Here is a 15,966-nt window from a genome sequence, read left to right as displayed (position 1 = left end):
AAAGGAACATGAGATTTAAAAAAAATATTCTAAAAATAGCAACAATTAAAAAAATAATTTATAAATATATTTATTGAATAGTATTTCAACAAAATATGAATGTAAGTTCATAAACTGTGAAAAGAAATGCAACAATGCAATATTCAATGTTGACAGCTAGATTTTTTGTGGACATGTTCCATAAATATTGATGTTAAAGATTTTGTTTTTTTGTGAAGAAATGTTTCAAATGAAGTTGATGAATCCAGATGGATCTCTATTACAATCCCCAAAGAAGAAACTTTAAGTTGATGATTACTTCTATGTGTTGCAATCTTTATTTATAATTAAATCACTTGTTTATTTTTCAACAAGTTTTTAGTTATTTTTATCTTTTTTTTCCAAATAGTTCAAGAAAGACCACTACAAATGAGCAATATTTTGCAGTTATAAAATTCAATAAATCAGAAACTGATGACATAGTGCTGTATTTTACTTCTTTATCTCTTTTTCCAACCAAAAATGCTTTGCTCTCATTAGGGGGTACTTGAATTAAAACATTTTCACAAATAAGTTGAGAACCACTGCTCTAAAGCGTCCGTAAAGCCCTCTAAAAACATCCAAAAAAGCACCAACAATACTACATTTACAGAGTGTAAGCAGCATTTGAGGACAAAACGAGGAAAATGTCTATCGTCATGCAAACCCCGGAAAAATATGTTGAAAATCAAGACTACAATCCCTCCATTTACCAACACTAATTTAATTTTCGATTTATTCTAATTTACTAACTTTTTGACACATGGCCCATGTGATGTTTTGTTTTCTTTAGTAAATCATTTACTAGCATAATTAACATTGAAGTTGCAACTAGAGATGTTCAATAATGTATTTATTGCCGATATTCCGATATTGTCCAATTCTTAATTACCGATTCCGATATCAACCGAAACCAATATATACATTCGTGGAATGAACACATTGTGATGCCTAATTTTGTTGTGATGCCCCGCTGGATGCATGAAACAATGTAACAAGGTTTTCCAAAATAAATCAACTCAAGTTATGGAAAAGAAATGCCAACATGGCATTGCCATATTTACTATTGAAGCCACAAAGTGCATTACTTTTTGTAACATGCCTCAAAACAACAGCTTGGAATGTGGGACATGCTCTCCGTGAGAGAGCATGAGGAGGTTGAGGTGGGCGGGGTTTGGGGGGTACAGGGGTGTGTACATTGCAGCGCCCCGGAAGACTTCGTGCTGCAAGGGATTCTGGGTATTTGTTCTGTTGTGTTCATGTTGTGTTACGGTGCGGATGGTTTCCCGAAATGTGTTTGTCATTCTTGTTTGGTGTGGGTTCACAGTGTGGCGCATATTTGCAACAGTGTTAAAGTTGTATACTCCAGAACTGTTGCGATTTGCTGCTCAGCGCTACACTATTTATTTTTCTATTTTGTATATTTCTCCGACTCCTTATTTCCTGTTTGCTTTGTCACCATGGTCACTCATCAGTCCACCTGCTAGTCTCGCCCCGCACACCTGCTACTAATTATCACCCTCCTATTTCAGCTCACCTTTTCTGTTCACTCATTCTCGGGTCCTAATTTGCCTACGTGCTACAGTGACGACTCTCATCTTTCATTGGTATGTATTTTCTCGCTAGCTCTTACGCTAAGCCACTTTATATTCCAGCTTTCATGCTGAAAGTTTTTGTTCACTCTTTTGTGTCCTCGTACCAAGTTTTGGTTTTCCTTGTGTTTATCCTAGCTTTCACGCTAGCGTCTTTTGTTTACCTTTTCTCTTCACACCGGTGTTTTTGTTTCTAGCCCTTTTTATTATTAAATAAATACCTTTATCTTACCTATGCTGTGTTCTGCTTCGACGCATCCACGGGAAAACAACACCGGCATTACCATGCCGAAGAAGAGTCCTCACAAGAACGACTTATACATTTTAAGCATTTTCGCACTGGCCGAAAATGCATAATAAAGAAGGAAAAAACATATAGATCGCATATATAAGTTGCATTTTTGGGGGAATGTAGTTGCTAAAATCCAACACCAAGAATAGACATTTGAAAGTAGGGCTGGGCGATATATCGATATATACGATATATCGCGGGTTTGTCTCTGTGCCAAATAGAAAATGACTATATCGTAATATTGGAGTATACGTTCTCACGCAGTTGCTTTTAGCTGCGGGCATTACACTTCAGGCTCTTCTCACTCTTTCCTGTCTCTCCTCACAGACAAGCAGGCGCAGATTCTTACATACGTCACATACTGTCACATCATACGTCACACACGTATAAGCCATCGCCCAACAGAGAGGTAGCACACTGGGCTACGTTAGCTGCTAACGTAGCCGTACGAGTGGGAATACGAGAGAAAGTAGGTGCGGATCTGGTAACAAATGAAGGAAGACTTAATTCCCAATAAAAACAGCAGGGGGTCCATTGTCTGGCGGTGGTTCGGCATCAAGTGGGAATATGTCGAACAGACAACCGTAATTTGTCAAGTGTGGGGCAAAAAAAAGTGGCATTACTGCTAATATGTAGCATCATTTGAAAAGTCACTCGCTAGAGAATGAAGAGAAATTCATAACATTCATCGTAACCTACCACATAGTGAAGGACGAATACTATTTGATTTTCTATTTTGCAGCTCATTTTTATTTGACACTTAATATGTCCCTGACAATCTTGCACTTTATGTTTTGGAAATGACTTGAATGTTTGGGCCATTGCTTAATAACTTTAATAAATACACTTTTGGTCAATTGACTTAGTTGTGATTTCCCTCTCTGCATGAAAGTTTAAAAGTAGCACATATTAATGCAGTATGAAGAAGAATGTTTTAATGTAGACACATAGAATCATCATACTGCTGTGATTATATGCATCAAGTGTTCATTCAAGGCCGAGGCAAAATATCGTAATATATATCGTATATCTTGATATGGACTAAAAATATCTCGATATTAAAAAAAGGCCATATCGCCCAGCCCTTTTTGAAATGCAATTTAAAATAAATAAATAGTGAACAACAGGCTGAATAAGTGTACGTTATATGAGGCATAAATAACCAACTGCTATGTTATCCTAACATATTATGTTAAGAATCATTCAAATAACTATAACATGTAGAACATGCTATACCTTTACCAAACAATCTCTCACTCCTAATCCATAAATCCCATGAAATCTTCTTCCTCGATGTCGCTTCTAAACAACTCTGCCAACTCCAAAGGTATGCGCCGTTTCCTCTTGTCCTTTTCTGCTGCATATTTCACTACGTCCAGCTTGTAATCTGCAGTACATGATTTCCTTTTCGCTGCCATTTCTCCCGTCCAAAAGGCAAAACCCAGTAACTCAATTTTGGTCAAAACTGAGCTGATAATAATTTTGGAGTCCCTAGGTGATATGCTTTACATTAGTGTATGCGATATTGTAATTTATTCCGTAAGTAAGCTGTTACGCGCATGGCAGGACCTAGCAACTACCACATAACCGCGTGGATACAACAGAAAAACCTAGTATCTCAAGGGACCAATCGAAGCTTCTTTGTCAGTCACCTCATTGTCTTTAATGAGACATTTGCACGAATGGAGGCCGACGGTCAACCTGATTATGTGATATTATGGCAGGAGGGGGATATTTGGAAGCACCTTCATCAAATGTATTGTTCTTGATTCTTCCCCTTGCATACTCTTTTGGGCAGATAACTGTGGAGGTCAAAATAAAAACTGGACGCTGTACATGGCTCTTGCCCAATGTGCAAACGCAGAATGGGGCCCACCCGAGATTGTGATAAAATATCTGGAGAAAGGGCACGCGTTCATGAGAGCAGATTCAATCCATGGCTCAATCGGCAAGAAAATGAAAGCTCAAGAAAACATCTATACGTTTGATGACTTTGTAGATCTTTGTAAGACAGCATCAAGATAGATTGCTTTTCCTTTGTTTTCTCCAAATCAGCGAGACGTGAGTTACTAGGTTTTGCCTTTGGACGGGAGATTTTTGTTCAGCCCTTCTCAGTTTTTACAAGTTACCGCCAACGATGAAATGATCCATTTTAATAGCTACGGCGGTAGCATACAGCATATAGCAGTTAGCATCTCATTACCCACAATGCACTTCTGCCATGACCCTCACCTACCAAATTCTTATTGGTTGACGTGTGTGTGACGATTACTGACATTTTCTTCGTCTCTTCCGCGAATGAGATAAATAATAGGGATGCACCCGAAATGAAAATTTGTGGCCGAAGGCCGAATACTGAATACCGAATAATGAATGCAGTTTTTCACAATTTTTTTTATATTGCATAAATAGCCTGGAATAAATTTTTAGACATGTTTTTTAAACAAAGTAATTTTTTATTGAATATTGACATTTTTTAAATATTCCAGTAGCCTTGGCTTTTCAAAAAACGCACAAAGTTTTTCATTTATATTAGGCCTTAAAACAAAACATGCATTGCAAAAAAAAAAATAAAGTGCATTAAAGTGAATAAACCCACAACAAATGAATTATTGTCCTTTTGGCAAAAGTCTGCTTAGCCACAGTAGATAAACTAATAGTGTAAACAGAAGGCTCAAGTAAATCTCAATTAAGTGTGTGCTTGTAATGTCATACACTAGGCTATAGGTAGCCTACACAACAGGCTAATAATGTAAACAGAGGCCCCACTAAATCTCAATAAGTGTATGCTTGTAACCTCATACATTTATACAGGTAGCCTACACAACAGGCTAATAATGTAAACAGAGGCCCCACTAAATCTCAATAAGTGTGTGCTTGTAACCTCATACATTTATACCGGTAGCTTACACAACAGGCTAATAATGTAAACAGCACACACACAATGTAAAGAACACACATCAGAGAAATACCGTCTGCTCGGTATCGTGTAACGGGGCTCAATGTGCTCCATGAGTTTCCAAAAGCCAATGTCCTCCACAACACTAAACGGTTGTTCATCCAAAGCCATAAACTCCATTACCTTCTTTGTAATTCCGTTTGCTTTGGAACTGTCAGTCGCAAACTTTTTCCCCTTCTCAAAGACGTCGGCCAGGAGGCACCTCCTCGAGACAGTTTGGCTGAACATTCGTTGCAAACTGCAATACTTTTGTCACTTTCCGACACCTTAAAATATATCCACACTGCTGACATTTTTCCGAAGGTGCCGGGTTACAACGTCACCGTTGATTGATTGGTTGATTGCGTCACCGCGTCAAAAAATTGCGTCATACGCCACTATTCGGCCTTGCATTTAACTCATTCCACCGAAGGCCGAATGTGGCTTTTTTTGCCATATTCGGCCGAATATATTCGGTGCATCCCTAATAAATAATATTATTTGATATTTTATGGTAATGTGTTAATAATTTCACACATAATAGTTATAGTCCGAAAAATATGGTATGTCTCCCTGCACACCAGATTGTTCAACTATTTTGTTTTTTGTTTCTCCCCCCCATGTCCGGCTTACCTTGAACATAGTGCTGCCGAGCTGGGCGGGGGACATGCTGACGACCACTCTGGCTGACTGCAGAGCTGCAATTTTCTCTTTGGCGCCTCCTTTTCCTCCGGCAATGATGGCACCTGCGTGACCCATCCTTCGCCCGGGAGGCGCAGTTAGCCCCGCGATGAAGGACACCACAGGCTTCGCGTTAGCACCCTGGGGGAAATAAAAAAAAAAATGGTGAAGACCAACAAAAAAAATAAAAAAAGGAGTTTTAGATTAAATAAAAAGGGAAATGATCTCATTTGAGGGGAGTTAGCAAAGCAACCAAATGGCTCCGCGGTAGGCAGGACATAAATAAATAAAGGGAAAAGAGGGGCGAGGGGATGCATATATCAGTTTGTTTTCTGCACCTGCATTTTATTCATTCATTAGGAACGAAACAAGCCATGTCCTCCCATTACAGAGTCCTGATGATAAGAGGCTTATCTCAGCAGCCGTCTGCGTCTCAGCCCCGCAATATTAAAACAAAAGGGTCAATCGAGCAGTTTAATTGCATGGGCTGCTGGATGACCAGATAGGTCTGCCATCTCATATCAACTCTTTTCTGAGACGGCAATTAGCCGCGTGGTCGCTGATTAACTCGGTGCCCGTCTGCGCCGCTCGCTCGGTGATGGATGTGCTGTTCAGCTCCGATCATTTCCGAAGCTGAAGAGTGCGAATATTTCATTTTGAGTCAAAACACTCTAACGAGGGTACAAAGGGTATCCAGCAGGGGTGTCCAAAGTGGGGCCCGGGGGCCATTTGCGGCCCACAGGTCATTTTTTAACGGCCACACGGCGGTGTCACGCCAAATTTCTTCTCCCTACATTTACTTCCAGGGTCATGATTAATACAGATGTTTTGTTAACGCTATATTATAAAAATTTAACGCTACATTATAAAAATACAGACGTTTTGTTAACGCTATATTATAAAAAAATTTAAAAAACAATTTACAAACAAGCTATGGGATGACATAAGAGGAAACATGACCCCGGAAGTAAATGCGTCATCCCATTGCTTGTGTTTGTAAATTGCTTTTTTATTTTTTTTATAATATAGCGTTAACAAAATGTCTGTATTTTTATAATATAGCGTTATATTTTTATGATATAGTGTTATATTTTTATAATATAGCGTTAAAAAATACGTCTGTATTAATCATGACCCGGAAGTAAATGGGGGGGGGTTTGTAGGGGGGAAGAAATTTGGCGTGACAGCACATTGTAATAATACTATTAAAAAAAAACAACAACAAAAAACATAAATAGTGTAATAAAAGAGCCTACAGGTGAAATGAAACAAGAAAATGCTGCAATGTTGACTCTAATAACACAAAGCTGCCATGCAGGCTGTTTCTTTCTTTAAAAAATAATAATGAATCAAAATCAATGACATTAGGAATTATTGACCTATTCAAGGCTCCAATAACGTCACATTAAATATTCCACTTTGAGATATTCTTTGGGGAAAACGTTGCATATTTTGTGTTTGCTATGTAAAAAAAGTAAGCTGGTTCTTTTTTTAATTTGTTTTAAAAAGGGCCTAAAACAAACAAAGAATATAAACAACAATACAATTTATAATCTGAAGTTGATTTAGAGGTTATTGTGTTAAAAGTAAACAGTTAATAAAATGAAAAATTCATTTTTTAACACTTTAATGAGCCCTTTTGGATCCCCAATAATTATTGTGTAACTTGTTTTTAAGTGTCATTGCTAAAATAACAATAATAATAATAATAATAATAATAATAATGAATCAATGTTGTTATAAGTTATTGACCTTTTTAAGACTCCAATTATTATATAATCTCAAATATTCCACTTAAAAATATTTAGATTTATTTTGTGTTTACGGTGTAAAAAAGTAAGCTGTTTTTTTATCCATCCATCGATCCATTTTCTAACGCTTATTCCCTTTTGGGTTCGCGGGGGGCGCTGATGCCTATCTTAGCTACAATCGGGCAGAAGGAGGGGTAAACTATTTTTTTACTTGTCTCAAAAAGGACCTAAAACAAACAAACAAAAAACATAAACAACAATGAAACATAATCTGAAGTTGATCTGGAGGTTATTGTGCTAAAAGTAAACAGTTAATAAAATGTATAATTACATTTTTAATACTTTAATGAGTAGGACTCTTTTGGATCTCCAATAATTATTGTGTAACTTGTGTCATAGCTAAAATAATAATAATGAATTAAAATCAATGTTGTTATGAGTTATTGACCTTTTTAAGGCTCCAATTATTATATAATCTCAAATATTCCACTTAAAAAATGTACTGGGCGAAAATTTAGAATAGAATTGAATAGAGCTTTATTGTCATTATTGCAATGAACAGGATCAAAGAACAACCAAATTGGAGCAGATCCTCCCAAGGTGCATATACAATATGGTAGTCCAATCCAATATATGTACAAAAAATATACATTTGGGCCTCCACTCAGGCTTGATCCCGGTGACTCTAAAGGGTTTTGGTCAAAATGTGTCATTAGTCAGAATTATTATACGTATTATTATTCAAGGTTTAAATCTCTAGATCAACATTGGGTCTATCTGTCAATATAACGTTATCAAAAGATTTAAGTTGCATGCTCTTTTTGTCAAAGAAAACCCTGTTTTTTTATAAATATTACATATTATGTGTTTTTTTTCCATAAAAAACTGGGTTTTCTTTGACAAAAAGAGCATACAACTTAAATATTTTGATAACGTTATATTGACAGATAGACCTAATGTCGATCTAGAGATTTAAACCTTGAATAATAGTACAAATAATAATACTGAATGACGACACATTTTGACCAAAACCCTTTAGGGTCCCCGGGATCAAGCCTGAGTGGAGGCCCAGATGTATGTTTTTTGTACATATATTGTATTGGATTTTAAAATAAAAAATATCAAAATGGTCCCCGCTTGCTTTGATTTTTCAGTGTGCGGCCTGCACTGGAAAAAGTTTGGACACCCCTGCTATTGAGGGTGCACATACGAAAAGTACTCACATCCCTTTTAATGTTTCATGGCAACCATTTGCTCAAATCAAAATCTGTCTCATTTATGTACATGTCACTAGGGCTGGGCGATACGGCCTTTTTTTAATATCTGGATATTTTTAAGCCATATCACGATACACCATATATATCTCCATATTTTGCCTTAGCCTTGAATGAACACTTGATGCATATAATCACAGCAGTATGATGATTCTATGTGTCTACATTAAAACATTCTTCTTCATACTGCATTAATATATGCTACTTTTAAACTTTCATGCAGAGAGGGAAGTCACAACTAAATCAATTAACCAAAAGTGTATTTATTAAACAGTTATTAAGCAGTGGCACAAACATTCATGTCATTTCCAAAAAGTAAGTGCAAGATTGTCAGAGACATTTTAAAACAAGCTATAAGTACACTTTTGTGCATGATGTCACTAAGATCAAAACCACACTACATAAAGTAAACTTTTTGTACAGAACGTCACTACAATAGTTTAAAACAAATAAATTGCACTTTTGTGCATGATGTCACGCAATATATTTCATCCATCCATCCATTTTCTACCGCTTATTCCCTTTCGGGGTCGCGGGGGGCGCTGGCGCCTATCTCAGCTACAATCGGGCGGAAGGCAGGGTACACCCTGGACAAGTCGCCACCTCATCACAGGGCCAACACAGATAGACAGACAACATTCACACTCACATTCACACACTAGGGCCAATTTAGTGTTGCCAATCAACCTATCCCCAGGTGCATGTCTTTGGAAGTGGGAGGAAGCCGGAGTACCCGGAGGGAACCCACGCATTCACGGGGAGAACATGCAAACTCCACACAGAAAGATCCCGAGCCTGGATTTGAACCCAGGACTGCAGGAACTTCGTATTGTGAGGCAGACGCACTAACCCCTCTGCCACCGTGAAGCCCGCAATATATTTCAATAAGTGTCAAATAAAAATAAGCGGCATAATAAGAAATCAAATAGTGTATGTCCTTCACTATGTGGTAGGTTCCTGCGGACGTTTTCTCCTTCTGTTGTTGACTATTTTTTCATACGGTGTTGATGTTGAAATGTTTGCCTCGGCACAGAATGGAGATGTAAGCACTCTTCATTCTCTTGTGGATGACTTTTCAAATGATGCTACATATTAGCAGATATGCTACTTTTTGTAGCATCACATTTTGCCTCACACTTGACAAATTACGGTTGTCTGTTCGACATCTTCCCGCTTGAAGCCAAACCACCGCTAGATGATGGACCCCCTGCTGTTTTTCTAGGGAATTAATTCTTCCTTCATTTGCTACCAGATTCGCACCTTCTTTCTCTCGTACTACCACTCGCACGGCTCCGCTAGCATCACGGCTAACGTTACCCATGCTGCTACGTCTCTGCTCCGCAAAGGAATAAATGGTAAAATGGCAAATGGTAGTACTTGTATGGCGCTTTTCTACCCCTTTTTAAGGAGCCCAAAGCGCTTTGGCAGTATTTCCACATTCACCCATTCACAAACACATTCACACACTGATGGCGGGAGCTGCCATGCAAGGCGCTAACCAGGACTCATCAGGGAGAAGGGTGAAGTGTCTTGCCCAAGGACACAACGGACGTGACTAAGATGGTAGAAGGTGGGGATTGAACCAGTAACCCTCAGATTGCTGGCACGGCCACTATTCGCCACAACGTATGTAAGAAGGTGCGCTTGCTGTCTATGAGGAGAGACAAGAAAGAGTGAGAAGAGCCTGTATTGTAATGGCCGCAGCTAAAAGCAACTGCGTGAGAACGTGTACTCCAATATCACCATGTAGCCATTTTCTATATCGCACAGATACAAGCCCGCGATATATCGAGTATATCGATATATCGCCCAGCCCTAACACAAAGCACCCCATCTTGACAAAAAACAAAAACAAATGTAGAACTAGGGCTGGGCGATATATCGATATTTGCGATATATCGCAGGTTTGTCTCTGTGCGATATAGAAAATGACTATATGGTGATATTGGAGTATACGTTCTCACGCAGTGGCTTTTAGGTTGCGGGCATTACACGACAGGCTTTTCCCACTCTTTCTTGTCTCTTCTTCTCACAGAGACTTAAACCAAGCGCACTTTCTTACATACGTCACATGCCCTCCCCGAGCAGAGAGGTAGCTACATGGCTAACATTAGCTGTGGTGCGAACAGTGTGGTGCGAGTGGTCATACGAGAGAAAGAAGGTGCGAATCTGGTAACAAATGCAGGGAGAATTAATTCCCAAGAAAAACAGCAGGGGGTCCATGTCTGGCAGTGGTTTGGCTTCAAGCGGGAATATGTTGAACAATTATGCGGCAAAAGCGTTGCTACAAAAAGTAGCATTATTGCTAATTTGTAGCATCATTTGAAAAGTCACCCACTAGAGAATGAAGAGTGATTGAAACTCTGCATGTCAACTTCTCCGTTTGGTGCCACACCCACAAAATGCCAAAGCAACAAATTCCAGATCAACACTGTGTGAAAAAAAAAAATCAACAACAAAAGGGGATAATGTACGCAGGAACCTACCACAGAACGATTACCATGAATTGATTAACGTGGACCCTGACTTTAACAAGTTGAAAAACAAAGCTAAAAACTTGCATATACCGTATTTTTCGGACTATAAGTCGCAGTTTTTTTTCATACTTTGGCCGGTGGTGCGACTTATACTGCGGAGCGACTTGTGTGAAATGAACAAATTACCGTAAAATATCAAATAATATTATTTAGCTCATTCACGTAAGAGACTAGACGTATAAGATTTCATGGGATTTAGCAATTATGAGTGACAGATAGTTTGGTAAAGGTATAGCATGTTCTATATGTTCTAGTTATTTGAATGACTCTTACCATAATATGTTAGGTTAACATAGCAGTTGGTTATTTATGCCTCATATAACGTACACTTATTCAGCCTGTTGTTCACTATTTTTTATTTATTTTAAATTGCCTTTCAAATGTCTATTCTTGGTGTTGGGTTTTAGCAAATACATTTCCTCCAAAAATGCGACTTATATTCTAGTGAGACTTATACAGTGGGGCAAAAAAGTATTTAGTCAGCCACCGATTGTGTAAGTTCTCCCACTTAAAATGATGACCGAGGTCTGTAATTTTCATCATAGGTACACTTCAACTGTGAGAGACAGAATGTGGAAGAAAAAATCCAGGAATTCACATTGTAGGAATTTTAAATAATTTATTTGTAAATTATGGTGGAAAATAAGTATTTGGTCACTTCAAACAAGGAAGATCTCCGGCGCTCACAGACCTGTAACTTATTATTTAAGAAGCTCTTCTGTCCTCCACTCGTTACCTGTATTAATGGAACCTGTTTGAACTCGTTATCTGTATAAAAGACACCTGTCCACAGCCTCAAACAGTCAGGCTCCAAACTCCACTATGGCCAAGACCAAAGAGCTGTCGAAGGACACCAGGAAAATAATTGTAGACCTGCACCAGACTGGGAAGAGTGAATCTACAATAGGCAAGCGGCTTGGTGTGAAAAAATCAACTGTGGGAGCAATTATCAGATAATGGAAGACATACAAGACCACTGATAATCTCCCATGTCCGGGCCCGTCTGAAGTTTGCCAGAGAGCACTTGGATGATACAGCAGAGGATTGGGAGAATGTCATGTGGTCAGATGAAACCAAAATAGAACTTTTTGGTATAAACTCAACTCGTCGTGTTTGGAGGAAGAAGAATACTGAGTTGCATCCCAAGAACACCACAACTACTGTGAAGCATGGGGGTGGAAACATCATGCTTTGGGGCTGTTTTTCTGCTAAGGGGACAGGACGACTGATCCGTGTTAAGGAAAGAATGAATGGGGCCATGTATCGTGGAATTTTGAGCCAAAACCTTCTTCCATCAGTGAGAACTTTGAAGATGAAACGTGGCTGGGTCTTCCAGCATGACAATGATCCCAAACTCACCGCCCGGGCAACGAAGGAGTGGCTCCGCAAGAAGCATTTGAAAGTCCTGGAGTGGCCTAGCCAGTCTCCAGACCTCAACCCCATAGAAAATCTGTGAAGGGAGTTGAAAGTTCTTGTTGCTCGGCGACAGCCCCAAAACATCACTGCTCTCGAGAAGATCTGCATAGAGGAATGGGGCAAAATACCAGCTACTGTGTGTGCAAACCTGGTAAAGACCTATAGTAATCGTTTGACCTTTGTTATTGCCAACAAAGGTTATATTACAAAGTATTGAGTAGATTTTTTGTTCTTGAGCAAGTACTTATTTTCCACCATAATTTACAAATAAATTATTTAAAATTCCTACAATGTGAATTCCTGGATTTCTTTTTCTTCACATTCTGTCTCTCACAGTTGAAGTGTACCTATGATGAAAATTACAGACCTCTGTCATCATTTTAAGTGGGAGAACTTGCACAATCGGTGGCTGACTAAATACTCTTTTGCCCCACAGTATATGTTTTTTTCCTTCTTTATTATGCATTTTCGGCAGGTGCAATTTATACTCCGGAGCGACTTAATCTCAGAAAAATACGTTAATCTTAAATTGTAAATAAACGCTATAAAAGTCAGCTAATGAGGTTCGCTCTATCTCTTCTATAAAGTGCTCCAAAAAACTAACTGCTCCTTTGCTATCACTTTTACCATGATATTTGTACATATCGTATTTGCTGACGTTGCTCTATTGTTATTATTGTTGTTATTGTTGTGTTTGCTTTTGTTGTTTGTGTGTCTCTGTGTGTACCGTATTTTTCGGACTATAAGTCGCAGTATTTTCATAGTTTGGTTGGGGGTGCGACATATACTCCGGGGCGACTTATGTGTGAAATTATTAACACATTAGCGTAAAATATCAAATAATATTATTTAACTCATTCGCGGAAGAGACGAAGCAAAAATGTCAGCAATCGTCACACACGTCAACCAATAAGAATTCGGAAGGGGAGGGTCATGGCAGAAGTGCATTGTGGGTCATGGAATACTATCTGCTATATGCTACTGCTGTAGCTATTAAAATGGATCATTTCATAGTTGGCGGTAACTTATAAAAACTGAGTAGGGCTGAACAAAAATGGCACCGAAAAGGAAATCATGTACTGCAGATTACGAGCTGGACGTGAAATATGCAGCAGAAAACAACAACAGGAAGTTTGGAGTTGGCAGAGTAGTTTAGAAGCGACATCGAGGAAGAAGATTTCATGGGATTTATGGATTAGGAGTGACAGATAGTTTGGTAAAGGTATAGCATGTTCTATATGTTATAGTTATTTGAATGACTCTTACCATAATATGTTAGGTTAACAGAGCAGGCACCTTCTCAGTTGGTTATTTATGCCTCATATAACGTACACTTATTCAGCCTGTTGTTCACTATTCTTTATTTATTTTAAATTGCCTTGCAAATGTCTATTCTTGGTGTTGGGTTTTATCAAAAAAATGTTCCCCCAAAATGCAACTTATACTCCAGTGCGACTTATACATGTTTTTTTCCTTCTTTATTATGCATTTTCGACAGGTGCGACTTATACTCCGGAGCGACTTATACTCCGAAAAATACGGTACTTACAACGAAGACGCATATCATTTTAGGAGATGGTAGAGAATGTCTGCATAGACAACAAAATAGTACTTACAATTGTTCTAGTCGAAAGAAGAAGAAGCAAATAGATTTGGTTCTCCACAGTCTAATCATGTTCAGAATAAACAAGACAGTGAATTGAGTCCCAGGTGTTTCTTGTATGAAACAAGTTTAATTACTCTATTAATCCTTGCATCCCTGGACACCACCAGATAATACTTCCACACCAAAGAGGCATGGACTTATTCCCTTTACTCTTAAGTCTTTTGTCTGATGCTGTCGGCACTTCCGATACTTCCATCATGAAACCTATAAGGTGATTCCCTGGGAGCCGGGTATTCAATAAAAATGATGACAAAGCGAGGCTAGGAGCAGAACTAAGAGCTGATGACACTGACATTGTTGCATCTGCATTTATCTCGCTCAACCGCATTACTATGCGGTGTTGTTTCTACCGAATTACAAAAGGGTTTATGTCAGCTAGCGCCGAGACAAGCTGGGGCTAAAAGTCAGGAGGCTGAAATGAGAGGAAAATAAATTCCACTAAACCTGCATGCAAGCTTATGTGCAAGATACTCCAGCAAATTATCATACGCTTCTCCCGTGTAAGACCCATTCCTGGATCTAGCCTAACACCAGCGACGCTTGGCAGACCTTTGATACAAGTGACTTTTAATACCGTATTATGTTGTCAAGCACAGCACAAACTGACACCCACTGAACCTTGAAATATGCACAGCATCATAAAGTCTGACAGGAGAACCAAGGCTGTTTACAGGGAATTCCTACGATTGTGGTATCGGCAGATGAACAGAGATATTCTCATTGAAGAATGAAACAAATGATTATGGTAAATGGGTAATACTTGAATGGTGCTTTTCTACTTTCAAGGTAGGGCTGGGCGAAAAATCGAATATACTCGATATGTGGCGGGTTTGTCTCTGTGCGATATAAAAAAATGACTATATCATTGGGGTGTAACGGTACACAAAAATTTCGGTTCGGTACGTACCTCGGTTTAGAGGTCACGGTTCGGTTCATTTTCGGTACAGTAAGAAAACAACAAAATATACATTTTTTGGTTATTTATTTACCAAATTTGTAAACAATGGCTTTATCCTTTTAACATTGGGAACACTATAATAATTCTGCCCACGTTAATTCACATTAAACTGCCTCAAGTTCTTGCTTTGATTAAATAAAATGACAAAACCTTTCTTCTACATATAAAAAGTGCAACATTAAACGGTTTCACGTCAGCTCATCATGCTTAATTTATTAAAGCATTTGGGAAGCCTGTAGTTGACTTTTATTATGTAAATGTTATATTTTTGTCAACATGTGATAGCAGGCACCCTGCCATTCAAAGCTAGGCTGCTACATTACTAATGATTAATGTAACTATTGCTGAAAAACAGTACAATTGCAATAGGAGAGACTATTCATCCCTGAACACCATGGAGTTCATGTTAGTTCATGTGAAATAACAGACAGGGCTTTGCTGCCCCTAACACACGCACGCACATCAAAATGAGCTAACGTAACGCTCAAAGCTAATTAGCCTTCACATCACCTCAAGCCAGAACTGTGAGCGAGCTGAACAGCAGTTTAAGTTTCTAGAATGTCAACGGGCTCATAGTGATGTTTATAATAGTTGTGACTGGAAAGTGTTTTTTATAATTTGGGGAGTGTACGATGTCCGCTGCTAAACACATGTCTGATCGACAATGAAGCATTTAGAACATGCGTTCAGAATACGCACTGCTGATTGGCTGTTACATCGCTCTGAATACGCACTGATAATTGGCTGTTACATCTCTCTGAATACGCACTGCTAATTGGCTTTGTATGTAACCAATCAGATGGTTGTGTGGGCGGGACAATGCTGGGTGCTCACTGCTCAGAC

The 15,966-nt window shown here is 38.7% G+C and overlaps 1 protein-coding gene across 1 annotated transcript in view; it reads right to left on the bottom strand.

Moving 5' to 3' along the window:
• Positions 1-15,966, bottom strand: part of suclg1 (succinate-CoA ligase GDP/ADP-forming subunit alph) — a 107,771-nt gene that overhangs the window by 20,616 nt on the left and 71,189 nt on the right. The window contains exon 8 of the mRNA XM_061880695.1: positions 5,474-5,662. Coding sequence (XP_061736679.1) covers positions 5,474-5,662 — 189 coding nt within the window. The remainder of the gene's footprint in view (positions 1-5,473; positions 5,663-15,966) is intronic.

Source organism: Nerophis ophidion, linkage group LG20 (genome assembly GCF_033978795.1).
Source record: "Nerophis ophidion isolate RoL-2023_Sa linkage group LG20, RoL_Noph_v1.0, whole genome shotgun sequence".
NCBI lineage: Eukaryota > Metazoa > Chordata > Actinopteri > Syngnathiformes > Syngnathidae > Nerophis > Nerophis ophidion.
Note: the sequence above shows the minus strand (reverse complement) of the source record. Positions and strands in the feature narration are given on the sequence as shown.